Here is a 22,537-nt window from a genome sequence, read left to right as displayed (position 1 = left end):
CAGGAACACGGAGCTGACGAGGAGAAAGGCAGAGGCAAGGGGCCCGGCGTGGCCGCGGGGCCCTTCACCAGCAGGCAGTGCCTCCGGGAGACCCCGGGAGCGAGAAGCCGACTCCTGCAAAGCCACCCCTGGAGCCGCAGGCAGGTCCCCCAAAGGCCCGAGCAGAAAGGCGAGCACCAGCCAGCACAGAGGGCGTGGCCTGCACGGAAGCACCTCCTGGAGGGTCTCAAAGACCCACCGTGTCCAGAGCAGGCCTGGGACACGGGCCGCCTCTGCGGGAGGGAGGGAGGAGCCTGCAGGGTGCAGTTCTGAGCTGGAAACCGCCCAGGAAGCGGGGACGGAGGTGGGACAGCCGGGCGGGGGGCAGCGCCCCCGGGGAGACCCTGGCCTGCGCGGAGTCCAGACAGAGCAGCCCGACCCCGAGCCCGGCTGGAGGCGGCCAGGATGGGACAGGGACAGGGACCGCAGCCACCCCGAGAGGACAGGACGTGCTGCAGAAAGGCCGGTGCCCCACGAGGACCCAGAGGACGGCGCAGCCGAACAGCACAGATGACCCGCCATCCCTGCCCTGGGCTCACGGCCGCCACCACAGGTCCGCAGCGAAGCGACACGGAGCACAGCACCCTCAGGGACAGGCGCCTCGGCAGAGACACGGAGGCAGAAGCAGGCGGGAATTCCGTGTACAAGCTCCGGCGGCCGGCACCCGTGTGCGACGGCTCACCAGCAGAGCCGGACAAGGTGGTGCCCGGGTGGCAGGAGGGGCGCAGCGCACCCCTGCCCCGGGAGGGCGGGGACGGGACACGCTGGGGGTCGCCCGTGTTTCTCCACACGAGGGGACCTGTGCAGGGGGCAGGTGGCCGAACTCGGACACCAGGAGAGAGCACGACTGAGGGTGAGGTTCCCGGGGGCGTCACTGGTGAAGCGTGTGAGTGTCTCACACGAGCGGGAGGGACGCCAGATCCCAGAAGCTAAACCGAGCACGACACATGGACACAGCTGAGCGGCGAGGCCGGGCCCGGCAGGTGCTGCCCCCACAGCTGCGTCGACGGGACGAGACTCGTGCTGTGGGAGCTGTGAGCGTGAACACACCCGGAGTGTGCAGCGCACACCCGGGCCCTGTCCCCCGAGAAACAGGCCCAGGGCAGGTCCGGACCCTGGAGGCCCCTGCATGGGGGGCCGCGAGGACGCCCGAGGAGAAGGCCTGGCGTCGCAGGGGCACGGCCAGGCCAGCCGAGGGTCCGCAGGCAGCGCACGCGGAGAGCACAGCGCTCGCCCCAGAGGGACCCACCGGCCACCGGGACTAACCGAGCCTCAGAGGAGGACGGCAGTCACTGACCAGACGCCCTCAGCGCAGAAAACCCACGAGCCCCAAGGCCACGCAAAACAGCGGGGGTGGGGTTGGGGGGGGGACAGGCCCAATGCCTCCACGGCCGGGGACGCCCACGTCTGCCCCTGCGCCCCGGCCCCGGCGGGGGGCCTCCTGGAAGCAGGAGGGTCTGTGAACGTGGACGGCACAGCGGCCGCCCAGGAACGCACGCTCGGGGGCGGGTCCTGAGCCTGGACCTCGGCTGCGCCCCCCAACCCGATGCCGCACTCCCCGCGCCCTGGGCCCCAGCGCCTGGTGCAGCGAAGCCCCCGGTCCCAGCCCGAGGGCAGCGCGGACCCTGCGGGTCCGCTGACCCGCCCCCCGGCTCCCGCCCTGTGGGTTCAGACGTCTGTGCTGCTCTGTCTGAGTTTCTCCGGCCAGGAAGCAGCCCTACTGGGTTCCAGGGCAGGAGGAGCGGGGGCCACGCCCACGCCCACGCCCACCTCGAGGTGCGCCGCCGAGCGCCGGCCGAGCAGGTGAGAGCGTGCCCTCTGCCGTGGCTGACCGCCCGGTGACAGCCACCGGGGGCTCGGGGCCACGGAGACGCTCCGGTGCACGGTGGTGACCACCCAGGTGGTGCACGTGTTTGTCAAAGTGAGAGCCAGACACTTAAAAGTCACTGGTAATAAAGCTGACCCTCCCCGCAAAAGCTCAAACTCCCTGAAAGAAAAACAATCCAACCAGACACGCGACATCACCCCACAGAAAGCCCTCGTACCACCTCGGGGTGCAGCAGCCTGACACCAGCCCGTGAAGCCCCAGGGAAGGCGCAGCCCTGCCTGCCCGGGAGCTCGCTGCTGCCCTGCCCACCCCCGGACCCCCAGGGGTCTGCAGGGCCGGCCGAGAGGCGTGCGGCCACACGGAAGCCGGGAGTGCGAGGAGACCAGGACGGCCCTGGGAGGGCAGGGCCAGCACACACACGTGCACCCCCACCAGGGGTGGGGGACTGTCTCCCCAGCCGGCGGTGCCCAGTCCAGCAGACGGCGGCGCAGGCACGTGGAGTGGGGAGGGCAGCTCCCGGGACGGAGCGTGACCGCTGCGCGCCCGGGCTCCGTCGGCCACAGAGGACAGGCCACGGTGGGAGGAGGAGCCCGTCCGGGGGAGGCCCTCGCGAGGCGGCCGACAAGCTGCCGAGGGACAGGGGCTCAACACCAACGTCACGGAGCAGCGTCTGCCCCCTGCGGCCACCATGCACTGACACGCACACGCCGGGGTCACGGGGCCGAGGACCAGGTCCGGCTCGGCCGCCCTGGGGAGGCCCGACTCACACACGCGGGAGCAGGCAGGGCCGGTGGGACGGCACCCGCACGGCCGCACGCCAGCCAACGGGGGGACGTCCCCTGCCGCCCCGAGCCGCACGCCCACCGGCAGTGACCAGGAGGTGGGCGGTGCGCGGAGGTCACGGAAGACCCGTGGAGCGGAAGCCGGGCTGAACGCCGGCGGGGCAGCTGTCGTCCTAGCTCCCGGGAGGGCGACCAGGGACACGCACACGCGTGTACACGCACCATGTGTGCCCTCGCCCCTCACACGGGCTCCTGCACACAGGCCCCTCCCCCCACCGGTGGCTGCAGGCCGCACCCCAGGATGACGGGCGTGGGTTCAGAGGACAGGGCTGACAAGGTCCGGGGTCGGGGCCCCACGAGGGCAGCTCCCAGGCCCCGAGCACAGGGAGCCAGTGCTGAACGGGGCCGCCAGGACAGACGTGTCCCCGAGGCAGCCGGCTCCGGGCGCCTGCGCCCTCAGAGAGCACTACCTTGTTGTCCAGGTCGAAGAGGTACGAGTCTTCTTCCCGCACGTCGGCCTCGGAGTCGGAGATGAGCTCTCCCACGTACCTGCGAGGACAGGACACGCGTGTCGCCCGCATGGCCGCACAGCGAGTGCATGGGGGCCGTGACACGGCCCCACCAGCTGCGCCCGCGCCTGCGAGAGCCACCTGCAGCAGAGCCGACCCTTGACTCAGGCCACGGGGGCGGGGACACGGAGCCCTGTGTCCAACCCGAGTGCCGGCGACCCTGCCCAGATGTCACCAGCGCGGACGGCGGCAACTCCGGCGAGGCGGCAGCGGGGACAGACCGCAGGGAGAGCCTGGACGGGCCTGGTGCTCGGGGGCAGCGCCCCAGCAGAGCCTGGGGCCCCGTGCCGGCAGGGTGCCCGCCCGCCCCGCCCTGCCCCGCCCCGCAGCGGCCCGGGCCCCACTCACTCGCAGACGAAGGTGCCCACGGGGATGTCCTGCAGGGACCGCACACCCCAACCCATGTTCTGTGTCCGGTAGAGCTGCAGCCTCGTCCTGGGGAACAGGGTCTACGCTCACACCCACCGCCACGGCCACGGCCTCAGCCCCCGACACCCCAGACAGCGGTCACCTCCGCCAACGCGCTCCATCGTCCCACACGGCCCAGGAGCGCGCCCCAGAGTGGCCCCCGGCCCGCTCTGCGCCTGTTTCCTCTCCTGTGACACGGAGACCACCCTGGGCTGGGTCCCCGGCCTCGAGAGCCACGGGCACCCCACCCGCCCATCGGCATGTCTGGGGGTCCCTGCAGGACACCAGCGTGTCTGCCCTCGCCCCAAAGGCCTTTGCGCCACACACGGCGGCAGAGGCGGCAGGGCCGGTCACAGCGGTCTGCGGGAGCGGCGGCGTGCTCGCCCCGCGGGGCCCACGCAGCTGCGGGGGCTGTGGACCAGGACACGGGCTCTGGAGGGCAGGGGCCGCTGCAGGTGGCCGTTGCCGTGACTCGGGGGCCAGGGGTCCGCGCTGCTCGGGGGGGTCTGCGCCGGAACACCGTCACCGTGCGGCCACCAGAGAACCGGGGCGCATGGGGTGTGCGGGGTGCCGCCAGCACACGCAGAGCCAGCCCCAACGGCAGGGCGAGGGCGTGGGTGCACAGCCACACCGGGCCGAGCCCACTCCTCCGCTCCCAGCCCCCCGCACCGGGGCCGCCCCGTCCTCCCGGCCCCCGGCCGCCCCGTCCGCCGCCCCGCGGGCACTCACCTCAGGCCGTTCTGCACGACGCGGTTGCGGCAGGTCCGCCAGCAGGCGCAGGCGTGGTTGCACTCGAACAGCAGGGGCGGCTCCGCCATGTTGAACTCGGGCAGCAGCCGGCCGTCCTGGGGCAGACGTGCCGTCAGGGCCCTGCACACACGGGCCCACCGGACAGCAACACGCTGCTCCGGGCCCGCCGCCCGCCAGCAGGCCCGCCCTCGCGGCACCCCCGGCGCCGGCTGCAGAGCCCAGGCCTCGCACCCTGCAGACCCCCGAGGCCGGCCCTCCTGTGTGACCCCCGGGGCGATGCGCCAGGGCCGGCGGTGCCGAGTCTGCGGCCCCGGTGGCTTCAGAGGCTGCTCCGAACACCCGGAACTTCCCCAGGACCTCGGCCTCGCCCTCTCACGGGGGCCAGGCTCCACGCCACGCCCACGCTACAGGTGTGAGCAGCCTCTCACCGTGACGAGCACTCGCACACCACGGGACAGACCCCCACACTCACGCCCCACCCCCCCGCAGCGGACTCCGGAGAGACACGTCTGCCCACGGCCTCCACTCGCAGCCTGCGTCCCCACCGCCCCCAGGACACCCTGGCCCCTGCCCCGGCCAGTGAGCGCAGGGCTCCGACTGCGAGCACAGGCCGGGGGGCCCCCATCCCCACGTGAGCTCCACGGCTCCCAGGCCAGCCCCTCAGGTCAGGACCCTCGGTCCACTCCCTGCACGTGGTCACCCGCCGGCTGGAGGACAGCTTTGTCCCCACAGCCCTGTGCCTGCTGCCCCCCCCATGCCTTCCCACAGCTGCCTGGCCAGCAGCGGCTCCTCCCACGGCCTCGCAACAGGGGGGACACCGCTGTGACACCCCCCGGGGAGCGGACTCGCCCGACGGCCCGGCAGCCGGCGCTCACCTTGTCGTACCAGCAGCGCATGCTGAGCTGGCCGCACATGCAGTTGCTGGAGGAGCAGTCATCGATGCACACGCAGTACTGCGGGGGGGGACAGCGGGGGGTGGGGGGGGCTCGGTCACCCGCGGGGCACACCCCCACCCGCCAGGGCGCTCGGCCCGGCCCTCGTCTGCCCCGCGCCTTCCGAAAGCGACAGCCAGGGGCGGGGGGGCGGGACCTCTCGGCTCGTTCTCTAGGGCTCCGGGGGCCGCGTGGGCTCCCGGGAAGAGGGGTGTGTGGGTAGGGGCGCTGGGCGAGGCCCCCAGGAGGGGCGGGCAGGGGCACGGCCGTCCCCGGAACCACCACTCGCTGGGGAGGCCAGCGAGCGGGAGGTTCTGCTTTCAGGGGCTGCAGACTCGGCTGTGCTTTCTGGAGGGACCCGCGCCTGCCTCTGGCTCTCGGGGGGAGATGGCCACCGGAGCACCGGGTCCCCCGGCGGCCGTGGCCCCGCCGCGGCCCCGGGAGGACGGGACGGCCCCGCCGCACTGACCTGCAGGTGGGTGATGTTCCGGTCGATGTTCATGGGGGACGTCACGCAGTTCTGGGAGACGTACTTGTAGTTGCTCGGGCTCGGCTCGCCGTCCACGGCGTTGACGCAGGGGATGGGGATGCGCTCGTAGCCCCGGGCGATGTCCCTGCCACAAGAGGGGGGCGCCTTTGCTCCAGCGAAGTGACGGGCAGGGGACCCGCAAGGCCACCCCCGAGCCCGGGGCGGGGCCTGCACTCCAGCTGGGGGCGTGGCCGCTGGGCGAGCAGCTCTCCTCGCGGGCCCTCACGCCTCCCTGTCGGCGCCGGGGAGGGGCGCGGGCGCACCTGCTCACGGTCCTCTCCACGGGGACGGGCCGGTCCGGGGCCGAGTCCTGCAGCGCCTTGCTCATCTGCAGCGCGCTCCACACCTGCGAGTTGAGGCTCGCGCACTGCAGCGGCGTCTCCCCCTCCTTGTTCTTCAGGTTGACGTCTGAGTCCCGAGACAGGAAGAGGCTGCGAGGGAAACCAAGAGCCGACGGGGTGTTCGGGCCGCGACCCAGACAGCCGGGCCCCGAGGCTCGGGGAGCAACTGCGGCTGGAGCGACGCCGGGACCCCGGGCCCTCGTCCTGCGACAGGTGCACCGGCTGGCCCTCGAGCACCGCCGGGCACCCGGGCCCAGCCCTCGCCCGCCACCGTCCATGGCCACTGCTGTTGTCCGGCCAGGACGCGAGTGCAAAGCACTGGCGTTTCCACACAGGCACCCGCCGGGGGGCACGGCGACAGCGGGCGCACGCTCCATGGCTGTGCACCGCTGGCCGAGGCCCCGCGTGAGGGCCGTGCTCCACCCCAGGGACCTCCCCGCACCCCCAGGGGTCGCCGGAGGTCCTGCTGACGAGCACAGGGGCCACACCCAGCTGTGCGTGACGGGGGACGAGGCCTCGGGGAGCGGGGGCTCCTCTCGGCCAGCACCAACCCACGAACCCTGAGAGGACACTGCTCCCACAAGGCTCCTCCCGAGGGCTAACCCCTCGGCCGCAGCCGCCCAAAACACCCGGGGCTCTCGCACGGCGACCCGCCCCGAACCGCGGGTGCCCCCGCCGCGGACCCGGGAGCCCGAGGCACTCACACCACGCAGGCGTAGCGGTCCTCCCTGGCGGCGATGTGCAGGGGCGAGTCCCCGTGGATGTTCACGGCGTGCAGGTCACACCTGGCGGCCAGCAGGATCTCGGCGATGTCCACGCAGCCCGAGAAGGCCGCCCAGTGGAGACAGATGTTCTCCTCCTGCGGGGGCGGGGCGTGAGGCCGGGGGCGGGGCCCAGAGGCGTCCCGCCCCGACTTCGCTCCTCCTCAACGCCCCGCGGGCCAGAGCACGGGGACACGCGCGCCCCACGCATGCAGGGCTTCCGCCCACCGTTCGCAACCCCGCGCGCCGGAGCGGCCCTGACCGCCACGGGTGGGGCAGCGCCTGCGTAAGGCTCGGGGGAAACGGGCAGCTCTGACGCAGCTGAGCTCTGCTCCGCAGACACGTCTGCGGGAAGAAAACTCCACGTGCGGGAGGCGCTGGAGGGCTGGTGGCCCACGCAGACGCACCCTGTGGCTGCGCTCGCCGGGGAGGGCACCAGGCCTCAGGCGGGGGGGCAGAGAAAACACACGGGGGGGGGGGGTCCGACCTCGCCGCAGCCTCTCTCCCGACACCTGCAGAGGACGAGGCCAGGAGCCCGGCGCCCGGCTGACCTGGCGGCAGGCCCCGCCGACCCCACCATGCGGCAGGGCCCCAGCCTGGCTGAGCTCGCCCACGTCTCCCTGGGAACACCAGGCCAGCGGGTGCCGCAGCGCCCGTCTGCGGACGGTCAGCTCCGCCTCGGACGGGGCACCCACCCAAGGCACGAAGTGCCGTCCACCGAGCGCTATTGGCTCAGGGGCCGCGGCATCCCAGACCCGCAGGTCCCGGTTCCTGCCGTGCCAACTGCATGCCCCGGCCCAGGTGGGCGCCCAGCGCCTCTCTACGCAGGGCTCGCCGCCCCCTGCCCCCGCTCCGCGCTAAGTGCGCTCCCGCCTTCAGCCCAGTGAGCTTCGGGCAGACACAGCAGAGCAGGGACCAGCAGTGTCCTTGTCCTCGTCCTCGCCAGCAGGGCCGCCCGGGCCTCTGAGGCCCCGCTCTGGTGCACCCAGAGGTCCGGGGCCACCCGCGGTGGGCGGGGTGTGCTCTGACAGCCGGGCCCACCGGGGCTCCCTGTCCTGGACACCACCCTCGGCCGTGTTTGCCCCGGTCCTGCCTCTGGCTCCCGTCCCCCTCCCGTCTGCGGGCTCCCGAGCCAAGTGCGGTTTCCTCCGGGGCCCCTTCCTCTCCTCCCACCACAGCAGCCCACGGCTCTGTGACCAGACCCCGCCGCCCGGGGCCCACCGGCGGCAGCCGGCCCGGCCACACCCCAGAGAGCACGCTGGCACCGCGGCCACCAGCCAGGTCACCTCCCGGCTGAGAGGACCAGCCGAGTGACGCACGTGCTCAGGAGGACAGAGCCTGGGGCTGACCTGCACTCGGGTCAGCCGGCCGCTGACGGAGGAGCCGGTCGTCTCTGGGGAAAGGGCGGTTTCCCTAGTGAAGGTGCTGGGACGGCCTCACGCCCGCGTGCAGGAAACCGCAGGTGGACCGAACGACCCCCGCCCGCACGCCTGCACGGACCCCGACACCGCAGAGATGGCGAGGGCAGGTCGGTGGGGCGCGGGGTCGGGGAGGGACGGCTGAGCTGGGCGCCGCCACACTGAAGCATCTGCTCCTCACAAGATGGCCGTGGCGGCTTGGGGAGCACACGCCTGTGCCCGAGAGGACGTGCCGGAACCCACACTCGCCCCCGGCGCCCCAGAGAGCCGGGAGGCGACGCGGTGAACGTGAGCCAGAGGCCAGGGCTGACCCGGCAACGGGGGGGAGTCGGCCTGGACAGCGGTTTCCTAGGAGCGGACACAACCATCCTGGCCGTGGACCCCACACCACGCCGCACAGTCCTGGCCACGGCCACCCCGCGGGCTCCCAGGCCCAGGGCGGGGAGGAGGGGCTCAGACACCCCAAGTCTGGGCCCGTCTGCGAACACTTGGTGGGTGCACACGGCCACCTGGTGGTGGGGGGCGCCTTCTGGGAGAGAGAGAGGGTCACCGCCAGGCTGTGGGGCTTCGGGGCTGGTGCCTTCCCAGCACGCACCTTAGACCGTGCTCTCGGCCAATGAGACGCCCAGAAAGCTGTCAAGGCGAAGTTGTCTCCTCGTGTGAAAGGGGACACACGATCTCATCAATGCTTCCAAGGCGTCAGAGCCCCTACCCCGCCGGCCCTGGGGCTGACAGCAAGGGACCTGGAGGCCAGCGCCGCCCTGCCCAGTGCCCCCCACCCCGCCCCCCGCTGCAACCTCCTCGAGAGCGGTCGGTCGTCTGCCCGGCCCTAGGTCACGGCTGCGACCCTCCACGCTGCCTCGGGGCGGCGGGCCACGCCTGGAGGCCAGTGACAGCGAGGCAGAGGGGCTGGTGCCTCCCTGCGGCGGCCACCGCGTCCCCTCCCGCTGCCCCTCAAGGGAACTCCCCTGCAGTGTCTCCGCTCACGACCCCGTCGCCCCCCCGAGTGTCGCTGCAGCCCCGGGCCCTGCGGCCCCAGCCTCCGCCTCGGACCCTCGGGGTCGGGCCGCAAGCTCGCACAGGGGTCCGTGTCGGTCCTGCCTGCACTCTCGTCTCGTCTCGTCCCGTGAGCTGGTGGTCAGACTGTCCACTGAAGGCATTGGCAACTCCGTGAAGGTGGACACAGCCACAGGCGCCTGCCTGTCCTGGAGGCCCCAGCCCCAGCCCTCCAGGGGACAACCCCAGGCTCCCTCTGCCCAGCCCATCAGCTGGTGGCCCCTGAAGTCCTTCTAGGACACGAGCCTTGGAGCTGACCTGCACGACCTCCTGTCGCCCAGCCCCGTTCCTAGGCAGACCCACTCGGCCCGCAGACCAACCCCGAGTCCGGGGCCTCGGTCAGCCGGAAACCCCGGCCCAGACTCCGCCTGCTCCTCCCCCGGGGGGCAGCTGAGAGGAGCCGGCGCCACGCCACCACCGGCCCAGGCAGGGCCGGGCCCCCAGGGGCCCAGGGCCTGGTCGCAGACGGGGGCCGGCGACAGGGCCGCACTGCGGATGCGCCCCTGGGGGGGGACCAGCAACGGGCCAGCACAGAAACGCATCGCGGAACTGCGGGCCACACAGGGCCACCGGGGGCCCGTGCCAGACACTCACGTTGTCCCGGATGTTGATGTCCGAGCCCTTGGACAGCAGCAGCTTCACCAGGTCCACGTGCTTGTACTCGGTGGCCCAGATCATGGGCGTCCAGCCGCCGTCGTCCTGGTTGCGAGAGCGAGAACTAGAAACCCGTCCAGCTCCCAGGGCTGACGGTGAGACCTGCGGCTGCTGGGCCCCGGGTCTGTCTGGTGGAGGCGCCGCGGGCACAGGGGTTGCCGACCCCTCAGTGCCCACGACAGGAGCTCTGAGCACGGAGCCGGGGCGCCAGCCATGCGTTGCACGTGGACAGACAGACATCCAGCCTCAGGGACAGACAGGGACAGAGGGCCCGGAACACCTGGCCAGCGCCCTCAGGGCCGGGGCACGCTGTCCGCGCCCGCAAGAAGCAGGTGTGCAGCAGGGAGGGCCGGCCCCCAGGGCGGCTCTGCACCCCGGCGCCCCAGCTCCCCGGGATTCGCAGCCTCACAGCTGAAGCGACTGTCCCTGCGGGCGGACTGCGGGCCGCGCCGGGCGCTGGGGACGTGGTGGAGAGGACAGGAGCCGGAGAGGACATGAGCCGGCCCCGCGGAGCCGCCCAGCCCAGAGGAGAAGCGAGCCCACCCAGGGGGAAACGGGAGCGGAGCAGGAAGGGGCGCCGAGAGAGAGAGATGGCGCGAGGAGGCGGGGGGCGGGCCCACACCGCGCCAAGGGCACTGGGCTGGCAGCGAGGGAGGGCGGTGGGGCGGCCTGCGTGGGGCCCGGGAGCGGGCAGGAAGCCCTCTGCGGCGCCAGGCACCACCTGGCACGACGTGCCGCACCGAGGGGCGCTGGCTGCAGGGCGCGGGAGGCGGCGACGGCGGGCACACGCGGGAGCAGCGGCAGGAGCAGACCGGGGCCGGTGCTGGGAGGGAAGACGGGCGCCCAGGGGGACTGAGGGCCTACTGGGGCTGGGGGGGGGGGGACCTCAGTGCATACACCGCGGGGCTCCCAGGCCGCAGCGCAGAGGTGGCCGAGGGGACGCGTGTGCAGAGCAGCCTCCAGCAGGGAGGGGGAGCCCTGGGGGCACAGGGAGGGGCGGGGCCAGCAGGTGAAGGGTGTGGCTTCACCTGGCAGTTGACATCCATCTGTCCGTTCGAAAGCAGGTACTGCACCACGTCATAGTGGCCCTTCTTGGCGGCCAGGTGCAAACAGGTGGAGCCCTCTGCATCCTGCAACAGAAAGACCATCAGGTCCCCAGACTCACGGGACTTGTGGCGCCGGGCCGGCATCACAGCCACGAGGGTGGGGCCTTTGGAGTGTGGGACCTGGGCAGAGAGGGTGGAGGCCTTTCCCCAGGTGCCACAGCAGGGACCCAAGCCCTGTCCGTTAGGCCCTGACCCCAACTCCTGACACTGACGGGTCAGGGCCTTGGGTGCCCAGGGGTCTCCCCTGAGGACACACCTGCAGATACACCTGAGGGCCACCACTCCTCTCTGCCCCATGGTCCCGATGGGCTGCAGGACATGGCCAGCGTGCATGGCCTGTCCCTCCACAGGCCACCCCGGCAGGACCTTGGGACGGTCCCAGGGCTTCCATGCTGCGAGCACGCCAGGACCACAGCTGCCCTCCGGGGGGGAGGGTCCCCGGGCTCGGGTGTCGCCTGCACCGTGCGGCCCCCTGGGATGCACACACAGCTCCTCGCCAGCTCCCACCTCCTCCTCCCTCCAGGAGGCTGGAAACGCCGCGTCAACGGAACTGCGTCCAAGCGGAATGGAAGCCCCCACCCACCCAGGGTCTCCATCAGACCCGGATGCCTGGCAGACACGCCACCACTCTCCCCGCAGGACGCCGCCGCCCTCGCGCGGTCCTGTCTGCGCCGCCCGGTCTCGCGAGGCCGTCTCTCCCTAGCGCACCTCGAGGCAGGTCCTGGGTGTTGGCACCCGCGACTGAGCGCTGGTCCCTGCGGGAGGACAGGCCTCGGGAAGCAGGGCCACGGGCGCCCCGAGCTGGGACGAGGCGGGAGCAGGGGCCGAGCGCCGGGCAGCAGCGCCCGGCTGGCGCACCGGGAGGGCTCACCGGGCCCAGGGCGAGGCCGGGGCACTCCAGCCGAGCGGACAACACCGGGAGGGGCATGAGGCGCGGGGGCCCGCCTTCCCCCACGGGCAGTGACGGGATCCCCCCCCCACCTCCAGGAGCAGCCCAGCACCCAGCCCCACCACGTCGCCCCTTCACCACTTGGGCGCCACACGTGTCCACGAAACGGGGGTCCACCCTCTGCCTCTCCTGCGGCGCTGCCCGCCTTCTGGGACTCATCTTCGCAGAGAACAGGCCGCACGGGGTCCCGTGTTCCCACTGGGGCAGACGTTCCCGGCCAGACCGCTCCGCTCTCCCGACTGCACCACCTGAGGCCGCCCTGACCACCGCACACCCCCCTGCCCCCGGGGGCAGCCCCGGGGCGCCCCAGGACACGGTGCCACCAGACGTGCCTCCGTGGTGCTCGCAGTGGGAGACTGTCCCGTGTCTGCCGGCCACTGTGCTCCCTCTCACGGGAAGCACATGTGCCTCCTTCCCCTCTCTCCTTAAGGTGCTTGTGCAGTGTCTGCAGGAGCTCCTTGCAGACTTCTGCGTGTTAATCCTTGGCCAGGGTGACAGACTCTCCTCTCAGTCCGTAGCCTTTCCTGTGCTTTGTGATGTCTTCTCTTGACCAGAGGCTCCGAGAATGGACTGGATCCAGCCGGTCGTTCTCGTCCTAATCTGGGGCTTGTTGAGGAAGCTTCCTCTGTGCTGGGGTCGCAAGGTAACCCACCTTCCTGTCCACTCGTAACAGGGGTGCAGCCCGGCCTCTCACGCCCACCACACGCACGGCTGTCCTCCCCCTTTTCTCCCCCTCCCCCCGTCCCGGTCCCAGCGTCAGACGTGAGCCTGACTGCGTCAGCGCGGGGCCGCTCCCTGCTCCGTGACCTGCTCGGACCCCTGCCTTCAGGCGCACTGCTGGCCCCTCCCCACGTTAGGGAGCGACGGACACCACTCGGCTCAGATCCGTCACCTTGCAACGTCCCTTCTGTCTTCACTCATCTTTCCTTGCCGTCAGACAAGTATTTCTGTGTTCCATTTTACTTCCTTTACTACTTCAAAAAATTTCTTCACAGCTAATTTCTCCTACGTTATTTTCTTAGTACTTTCTCTGGGGATTACAACAACCGATCTTTATCAGTCTGCTTAAGTGAGTATTTATTGCTTTTCACGACTGAGATCAGACTGCCTGACAGCGGGATAGCGGTCTGGTTCCGTTCACGGCCACCCCTCCGTACACTGTCACATACACTTGACCTTGAACAACACAGGTTTGAACTGTGTGGATCCACTTATACCCAGACTCAAAAAAAAAACAAAAACAAAAACAAAATACACAGCCTTGGCTGGTGTGGCTCAGTGGATTGAGTGCTGGCCGGTGAACCAAAGGGTCGCTAGTTTGATTCCCAGTCAGGGCACAGGCCTGGGTTGTGGGTCAGGTCCCCAGTGGGGGGCGTGTGAGAAGCAACCACACAGTGAAGTTTCTCTCACTCCCTTCCCCTCTCTAAAAATAAATAAATAACCCTAAAATAAAACCTTAAGAAATAAGATAAGTGCACAGTTGGCCTTCCCATTCCCCGGGCTGCGCTTCTGTGAGTTCGATGCCAGGTCAACAACAGTGTGTTTGGTGGCGACTGGGGACCTGAGAGTGAGCAGGGCCGCGGCCCGCTCTGCTCCAGGCCGCCTGACGAAAAGGCGCTGAGCAACGCAGACTCGGGTATCCGCAGGGGGTCCTGGGGTCCAACCCCCACGGGCAGTGAGGGGCCGTCCCTCTGGGGAAGCAGAGGGTACACGTGGATTTTCGACTGGGCAGAGGTCGGCACCTCTAAGCCCCGTGTTGCTAAAGGCCACCTGCACTTCCCTTCCAATTTGCCGTAAACCCCACACTACACGTAGCATCATTTGCACTTTAAACAGCCCTTTGTCTTTTAAGAAATTGAAAGAAAACAGTCGCCTTTCTTGTTCGCCATTTCTGGGGCTTTTCACGCATTCCCTTGGGCTGCGTTCTCCTCCAGCAGCCTCAGCACTTTCCTCAGCGTAAATCTGCTGACAAATCCCGTCCGCTTTTGTTCACCTGAAAACACCTCCCTTCACCAGCAGTTCCGGAGGGTCTTTCACGGCACGCAGCCTACCCACGCGACACAGGGAGAACACCGCCCCACGGTCTCCGGGCTCCCCAGGTTCCGAGCGCTGGCCCGAGGCACCCCGCTGGTTTCGTCTGGCTGCTCTAACGTCTTCTCTTCATCTCTGGTTTCCACCGCCCAGCCCAGATGCACTGAGTCGTGGCGATGCCTGCACTTGCCCAGCGTGAGGCCTGCCGAGTGCCTCAGTCCTGCGGGTTTTCATCAGAGCTGGGCAATGTGCAACCACTCCCCTTCAACACGGTTCCTTTTTCTGCCCGGCTTCCTCTCCGCTTTCTGCGACCTGAGCGACAGCCAGCGGGTCTGATGTCCCTCACACTGCTTCCAGACGGGACGTTTCTGTGCCCCACCCCCCACGGCGCCCCCGCCGCCATCACGCTCACTCAGGGGCCACCCATGCCCGAGACCTGAGCCCGTCCTCTGTGCAGCTGGTCCCAGCTGCCCCCGGGAGGCCGGTTCAGTGGGACACGGCCGGGGCGGTGGCCCCTGTGCTGGAGCTGGGAAACCGTCCCCTGGCAGGGCCCACCGGCATCACAGTGCGTGGGACTGGTAACCACTACCTAAGAGTCACACAGGCGTTTGCAGAAAAACGAAAGGTTTCCAGATCTCAGCGCCACCGAAACCAAACCAAAGGACCGCACGCGGGGCTGAGAAACATTCCCGACGGATGTGAGCAACTACACACAAAACGTGATCACTGGGCAGAAGCTGATTAAACTAGTGAGTCGATGGCCCCGGCTGGTGTAGCCCAGCGGATCGAGCGCCAGCCTGCAGACCAGGGGGCCGCTGGTTCGACTCCCAGTCAGGGCGCAGGCCAGGGCCCGGTGGTGGGACGTGCGAGAGGCAAGTACACGTGGACCTTCCTCGTCCTCTGCCTCCCTCCCTCCCTCCCTCCCTCCTCTCTAAAGACAAGTAAAACCCTTAAACGAAACAGTAAATAAAACCGCCGAACACGCGTGTTGAATCGTGCAAGTTTTCCTGCAGACGTGCAGGTGCTGCTGTTGGCAAGAGCAAGGGGCGGGAGCGCGGCGAGGACCGGGGCCGCAGTGACGGCAGGCCCCCGCCCAGCTGCGCGGCAGCCGGGACCGCCCCGCGGAGAGCAGCCGCGCGCGGGGCCCAGCGAGGAGGGCGTCCGCTGCGTGCCGCACGCGCAGGATGGAAACCGCAGCAGCCACGCAGAACAGCGTCACAGAGTTCCCACAGACGGGGACACGGACGCAAGGTGACGGGAGAGAGGAACGAGGCACCGGCACGAGCAGGGCAGCCGCCTCCGCTGGGGAACGTGTGCCCCGAGTGCAGGCTACGAGGTCCCTCCTGCCCTCCGCCCCCCCCCCCGCGCTCCCACGGCCACGGGCACGTGCCACAGAACTTGCCCCTCGACCCGCGTGAGGCGCAGACGGGGTGGCCTTAACCGCCCTGCGGGGCTGGGCAGCCATCGCTGGGATGGGCTCCCAAAGCCCCCTCGTCACCCCGCACGGACACCCGGTGCCCGTCAGCAACGACACCGCCCGCCCCGAACCTCTGACCCACTTCCGCCCCTGCACCTGCGGGTCCCACGTCCGTCCCAGACGGACACCCACAGCCCCGTCCCTCTTTGCCTGGCACAGCGTCCTCGAGGTCCCCAGGGCTGCAGCGGGCGTCGGCACGCCCCGCTCTGCGAGGTGGGACGACGTGCCACTTGGTGGACGGCCCGTCGCGTGCAGAGGGCCACCGGGGCCCCGCCGCCGCTGGGTGCGGGGTGAGCGGGCATCTGCTTCCTCGGCGTGCGCCGGGGTGAGGGTCACGGAGCCTCCGTGTGTGACTGCACCCGTGTGGGTGGGTGTCCGGTCGAAGGCCGGCCCTCTCCCCGGGGAGTGGTCATCGAGGTGCTGAAGGTCTGTTCCGCTCACCGTCCCCTCCAGGGCCCACGGGCCCGACCTCACCCAGCACCTTCATCGTGGGGCTCCGCGGCGAGTCTGCAAACCAGGACGTGTGCGTCCCCGGCTCCGCTCTGTCTCGGGGTCGTCTGGGCCGTGCAGGGCCCCCGAGACCCACCCGCGTCTCAGGGGGCGCACCGCCTGCCGTGTCTGGGGGAAACGTGGCAGAGCGCTGACGGGCGGCGCTGACCCCGCAGGTCGATCTGGGCGGTCCTGACACCGCCGCGGCGGCACCATGTCTCCGTGGCGGCACCGTGTCTCCGACCGGGAGCGCAGATGTGCCTGCGAGCGTCCGCACCGTTCACTTCCGTCGGCGCGTTCTGCGGCTTCCAGCGCGCCGTCCAGCCCCCCCCCCGCCCCCGTCAGTCGAGCTCACTCCTGAGGGCGTCGTTCCTCCGGACGTCAGCGTAGACAGAGTTGCCGCCCTCACCGCCTGACGGCCCGTCCGCAGGTGCAAAGGGACACAGCTGACGTTCCCGTGCCAGGGCCCTGCCTCCCACACCCCTGGACGCACTCCCTCGGTTGCACGCTCTACCCGGCCTTTCTCCTCAGGGCTCTCTGCACACAAGGTCAGGCGACCTGTGAACAGAGGTCACTCTGCTTCTTCCTCTCTGGACCGGATGCCCTTCATCCCCTTTCACCCTGACTGCGCCGGGTAAGCCCAGGGCAGGAGAGTGGTCCCGGACGGAGGAGCCGCCCCCACGTGGCAGGCCCGGGGTGCACGCCACTGTCTGCCGGCCCCCGAGCTCGCCGGGCCAGCTGTTCCCGGGCACTGGCAGATGGCCAGCGGCCACCACTCCCAAGAATGCCCCGCAGGACGCTGGCTTTGCTGCTGGGTGCGAGGACAGGTGGACGGAGCAGGAGGGTGAGCGACGCACTTACCTTCGGGTCCACCAGGGCCCCGGCCTTGATGAGGTATTTCACGGCGTCCAGGTGGTTGTTCTCCGCTGCCTCCATCAGCGGGGTCCGCTGGTCCTCAGAGCAGGTGTCGATGTTCGCTCCCGCCTGGGGGGACAGGAACGGGCGGGGTGTGGGCAGCTGCCGCGGCAGCCACAGCCGGGCGAGGACCTGGTGACTCACACGCCCCAGATACGTGCAAGTGGAGGGGCCTCACGGGCTGGGGGAGAGCCCCCACTGAGCAGTGCTGCCCGGCCCTCCCAGGCACCCTGGTGACACCGCAGCTTTAGTTCGAGAACAGCAGCTCCGTCTCTGAGTTAGTTTGGCAGGAAACACCTGCAGAACGGTGAGAGCAACCCCTTCGGAAAGGACAGCCAGCCGGGAAAGGGGGCAGAGGGCCGCCCACAGAGGCAGGTGCGGACCCGACCGGCAGAGGCCCCAGGGTGCCGCAGCCAGACAAGCAGGACACCAGGCTGCGCCCTGGCACGCCGGCCGCCTCCCTGCGGGGCAAGCGCTGGCGCAGGGGCACGCAGGCCGGCGTGCGCGGCTGGGTCTGTCCGGGGCCCAGGGAGCCCCCACCCTGCCCTGGATCCCGAGCTCCAAGCAAATCAGCCGTTTGGTGGCTGAAAGCTTCTCCCTGCAGGGGGACAGACTGTCAAACCTCTTGAACTGACAGACAGAGGAATAATATTTAGTTTTGAAATAAACATTTACCGTGAGAAAGGCTGAAGTCAATACTGTTCTCACTCTCAGCAATCAACCACCAGAACAGACCGGGTGGCCCAGGGACTCTGCAGTGTGCAGAGCCACAGCCCCCACCTCGCCGGTTCCAGAGCTGGGGTCAGAGGTCAGAGGCTGGAGCCGTGCAGGGGGCATGGGGGCAGGGGGTACAAGGTGAATTTCCATGACACGGGAGTCCAAGGCCAAGGATGGATGGCCCCATCGGAGGGCCAAGTCGAGCCACACGTGCACAGCACTCACCGGCACAAGTCCACTCCGAGGCCCGCCCGAGGCAAGGGGCGGCGTGAGAGGCCCGTGCAGCGGGAGGACGCCCGGCTGCGCAGAGCAGGGCCAGGGCCAGGGGCGGCCACCCACGGGGAGCTGGCACCTGGCAGCACTCCTCCGTGACCCCAAAAACCACAGCGAAAGCACAAGGCTGGCGGGGGGGACAGGGCCCACCGCGCTCCCGCGAGAGCGCGACGCCGACGGGACGGAGCACGTGCCGCCCCCCGGGGCCACGGCGCTGGGGCAGGACGCTCGTGGTGCCCGCCGGACAGGAGCCCGGGAGTGTGCATCGCCAGAGCTGGTCCAGGGGAGGGCGCCCCCCAAAACAGCACACTTGGCCCCAGAACTAAACCCCTCAATCTCTTCCCCGGGAACCGAAGGAAAGCGGCTTAGGTTCTGGGGGGAGGAAACATACACAAAACCACAGGCTCCCAAGCTCGGGGGCCTCAGGATGCCTGGCGGAGCGTGGGCGAGGGGGCCGGCCGCCGGCCGCACCCCCGGCTGAGCGTCCCGAGGCTCGGGAAGGCGGCCCGTGCAGAGACCCGCGGAGCGCCTCAAAGCAGCGGACACGGGGTTGTCAAGGGTGGAAGGCTCAAAGAGGCTGTGAAACAGCACAGAGTCCCCGCGTCCCTCCACCCACCGCCCCGTGACAGGGCTCAGCCACAGCCGGGGCAACGGGGACGGACGGAGAGAGCCTGCCGGCTGCCCGGGGCTCAACTGCAGACAGAAGACCCGCTGCCCCGCTCAGCACCAGGCTGGGAGGCAGACGCGGCTGAGCCACGGTGTGTGGGGACGCCAGTCCGGCAGGAAAGCCACCAGAACTCGGAGCCGGAACTGTCCCAGCCAAGCCTGGGGCGCCGCCACCTTGGGGGAGACAGGGTGTCTCTGGGGAGCAAGCAGCTCTGCCCAGAAGCGGCAGCCAGACGGGCCCCTTCCTGCCTGACCACGCCCTGACCACACTCGAGTGTTCCGGGAAAAGCCAGCAAGAGCGCAGGCCTCTTCAGGAGAGACACGCCGGCCAACCTCTCGAAAGGCGGGTGGGAGCAGAAGACGGGGACGTTCCTCTCGGCGGTGAGACAAGGCCACCAGCCAGCAGGATCCCAGATCCAGGGACAGAGTCTCCCGTCTCTGATCCTCACCTCCCACCTCACTCCAGGGCCTGCAGCCACCCCACGGTGCCCACCCCACGGTGCCCAGGACCTGCAGACACACGGCCACAGGAGCACAGCTCTCCCTGCCCCCCCACTCCATGAGCACCGTGCCCCCACCCCTGCCTCAGGTCCACGCCGAAGACCCCCTCGCCCCACTGGCCCGTCACTACCCTGAGCCTGGGTGACCCCCGTGAGGGCCCCAACTGCTGTCACCAAGCTCTCTGTGGCTCTCCCGAGCACGGGGGCCGGTAGGCCTCAGGGCCCTAGGCCAGGGTGGCGCACCCTTGGCCCCGGCCCCACCTCGGGTGCCCATCAGCAGTCACAGACAGCTCCTGCAAGCGAGACCGCTGGGGACAGGAAAGAAAAGGAACTTCCAAACAAATGAAAATAAAGGATACGACACAATGAAAATAAAAATCACCCCCAAACAAGGCGAGAGAAGAAAACTAGAAAGAAGTAATTTGTTTCGAAACTCGAGAATCAAAAGTGTAAGGCACTGGAAAGAAACCCCAACGTCAGAAGCCACAGCGCTGCCTGACCCGCAGGCCCCCATTCAGACCCGGCCACACGCGCCCACGGGGCCCCGCCCACAGCAGAGGCCGGGCGGCTGCGATGCACGCATCGTGGGGGCCACGGTCCCGCACCCGCAGGTGCGTCCACCAGAAAGCAAGCGGCTCCCACTCCCGGCAGGGGCCCTCGGCCCTGGGCTCACAGCCACCGCCCCGCCCGCGCGGGGAGAGCACCGAGACCGCAGGTGTGCGCGGGGCAGGCCGCGGGAGGGAGTGCAGGCGAGCCCCGCGCCGCAAGCCCCTGGGGCTCCCGCAGCAGCCCCACCAGGGACCGCGATGTCCTGTCGGGGGGCCAGCGGACGGCCACCCACACCGGTCACCCGATGGTGACATGGTGCCCCACCGGGCACCTAGCAGCAGCACGTGGCACTTCCCTTGAAATGGAACCACCACCACCAGGCACTTGAGGAAAACCTTCAAGTGAGGCCAAAACACACCGAGCCGCATGCAGCTCCCAAGGAACCGTCAGTCACGTGCTCAAGGACGCGAGGAAGAAGGGCAGCTGCGGACAGGACGCTCGGGGACGAGAGCGCACGTGGCCCCCGGACGGCGGCACTGACGAGGACCCCCGAGGGCGGTCAGGAACGAGCCCCAGAACGTGGGCCGGGGGGGCCAAGGGGTGCAGCGGGGCCGGCGAGGACCGGGCTGGGGACAGGCCGGAGACACGGCAGCGACGCCAGGCCAGGAACTCCCCCCACCCCCCCACGAGCTGCAGCGCCCGACACAGAGCCCCTGCACCCGTGGGTCCGGGACGCCCGAGCGCTGGGCGGCTCCGCCCGCGAGCAGAGCCGAGGCGGCAGCCACGCGGCCCACCTGGATCAGCATGTGGCAGATGTCCACGTGGCCGGCCTCTGCCGCGGCGTGCAGTGGGGACCGCTTGCTCTGGTGCTCCATCTTGAAGTTGGGGTCGATGCCATCGACTGTGGACAGACGGGTGCTGCTGGTTACCTCGGAGCCGGCGCCGCCTCCCGGCAGAGACGGTCGGGAGGCGCCCCGACAACCCCAGGGGCTGCGCAGGCACGGCGGCTGGGTGTGGACGACAGGCCGGGTTCACAGGGAGCCTCAAAGGAGTCTCTGTGACGCCAACCGACGGCTGTGCTCTCAGACACCACCTGCCGACACAAACCCGCTCCCTGGGGCCTCCCGTCTGACCCGGGCCCCGCGGCGTCACTGGGCCCCGGCGACGGCCTCCCCACCCCGAGCGGAGACTCGGGGGACAGCACCACCAGGCGCACCCCGACAGACGGGGTCCGTGCGCACAGCCCCAGCGGCCTGAAGGGGGCGCTGAGCCCAGAGACCAGCCACAGCGCAGACAGGCAGCGGCACACGGGTGTGAGGGAAACGACTCAAAGTGCCACTTCGGTCAACGTCCAACACGCGTCTTTTCTAAAGCAAATTGTTACGCGTCTCTCCTGACTCACTGTGACACGAAGGGATTTTAAAGTCGCCCTTTTCGGCCCACGGAAGTCAAGCCCAGAGCTGAGAGAACAGAATCGGATCACTGTCCTCGTGCAGCCGGCGTGCTGGCTGATCACCACACCCACCGGCGCCCGCGCCCCCCCCCCCCTGCCCCCGAAAACGAAGGAACAGCAAACCCAGAGCAGCTCCAGCACAGGGCCCCGGTGACGCCCTCCCCGCACCGTCTTCTCGGGGAGCACCCCCGACCCGCCCGAGGAAGGCTCCGAGGCCAGCCCCCGTCCCGCGCACCCCAAGTGGGAACAGCGGACACTGGCGCCGCCCCGCTGGGCACCCTGGCTGCACCCCTCAGGGCGGCAGAGGCATCGGCGGCACCACCCACCCGCGCGGGCCCTGGGGGGGCGCGGGGCCGGCGGGGGGGCAGGCACTCACCCAGCATGAGCAGCACCTTCTGCAGCTCCCCTTGCCTGGCGGAGAAGTACAGCTGCTTCGGGTGGAAGCGCAGCTTCTTGGGCCTGCGGGGAGAGCACAGGACAGTGCCACCGCCACGCCCCCCGCAGAGCGGCTCCTCCGGGTCTCGCCCCCCCGCAGGAGGCGTCTCGCACTAACAGCGAGCAAGACAAGCAGCCGGCTTCTTCGCACACAGGAGCACAGCGGCTCCCGGGGGCCCCACTGCCGAAAGGCCGGGGTCAGCCCAGGGGTGCAGTGAGCTGCGCTCTGGCACTGCGGCCAGGGCCCCCGACTCGGACGCGGCCGACTGAGCGCGCGGCACACAGCTCGGGCCCCCCCAGCACGGACTCCCCGAGGCGGCAGGGGCCGGGGCCAGGCCCTGCCCCAGGGCCACAGGGGCGGGCTTGCGAAGCCGAGGGCGGCATCACCACCTGCGCTGCGTGTCCACTCCTGAGTCCTGGAGAGAGCGACCCTTGGCTGAGCCCCCGGCAGACCGAGGGGCGCGGAGCTGGCCTCCGACACGAGGTCAGGGCACACTGCCCTCGGCTCAGCCCCGGCCCCTCAGCCTGGGTGACGCAGGGTCCTTGCCGCACGAGCCCCGTGTCCGCGCGCCACCGGGGGGCACGCGCAGCACGCCGGGTGCTCTCTCCGGGCGGCACCGGCGTGCCCAGCGGCCTGCAGCCGGGAGCACCCCGCTCGTCTGAGGGGCATGTGGTCAGGGGCAGCCCCGGCGGTGGGCAGGGACAGGCGGGCGGGCCTGGTGAGCAGGCCCAGCAGGGACGGAACCAGCAGCCCAAGGACGGGGCCCGAGACTCGGGAGCCGTCCACGAAGCAGGAGCGGGCGACGCTCGCCTCTCCCGCCCGGGGACCCGCTTCCCCGGGGAGAGGGGACGCGCGCTGGCCTACGGCCTGATGAGCCAGGGGGCTCGGCGCCCCCACGCCAGGGCCGCA

General features: G+C 70.0%; 1 protein-coding gene across 5 annotated transcripts in view; it reads right to left on the bottom strand.

The window, feature by feature from the left end:
- Positions 1–22,537, bottom strand: part of EHMT1 (euchromatic histone lysine methyltransferase 1) — a 93,505-nt gene that overhangs the window by 1,807 nt on the left and 69,161 nt on the right. For all 5 annotated transcript variants that reach the window (XM_045846147.1, XM_045846150.1, XM_045846149.1 and 2 more), the window contains 12 exons: positions 21,569–21,651; positions 20,534–20,640; positions 16,981–17,103; positions 11,096–11,197; positions 10,008–10,112; positions 6,883–7,037; positions 6,101–6,268; positions 5,778–5,922; positions 5,252–5,329; positions 4,356–4,471; positions 3,567–3,653; positions 3,120–3,198 (listed from right to left, as the gene is read on the bottom strand). In XM_045846147.1, the coding sequence (XP_045702103.1) occupies positions 3,120–3,198; positions 3,567–3,653; positions 4,356–4,471; positions 5,252–5,329; positions 5,778–5,922; positions 6,101–6,268; positions 6,883–7,037; positions 10,008–10,112; positions 11,096–11,197; positions 16,981–17,103; positions 20,534–20,640; positions 21,569–21,651 (1,348 nt within the window). The remainder of the gene's footprint in view (positions 1–3,119; positions 3,199–3,566; positions 3,654–4,355; positions 4,472–5,251; positions 5,330–5,777; positions 5,923–6,100; positions 6,269–6,882; positions 7,038–10,007; positions 10,113–11,095; positions 11,198–16,980; positions 17,104–20,533; positions 20,641–21,568; positions 21,652–22,537) is intronic.

The sequence above is a fragment of the Phyllostomus hastatus genome, unplaced genomic scaffold (assembly GCF_019186645.2).
Source record: "Phyllostomus hastatus isolate PE091 unplaced genomic scaffold, TTU_PhHast_1.1 phas_contig_495, whole genome shotgun sequence".
Classification (NCBI taxonomy): Eukaryota; Metazoa; Chordata; class Mammalia; order Chiroptera; family Phyllostomidae; genus Phyllostomus; species Phyllostomus hastatus.
The sequence above is the reverse complement of the archived record's forward strand: the minus strand, read 5'-3'. Positions and strand labels throughout refer to the sequence as shown.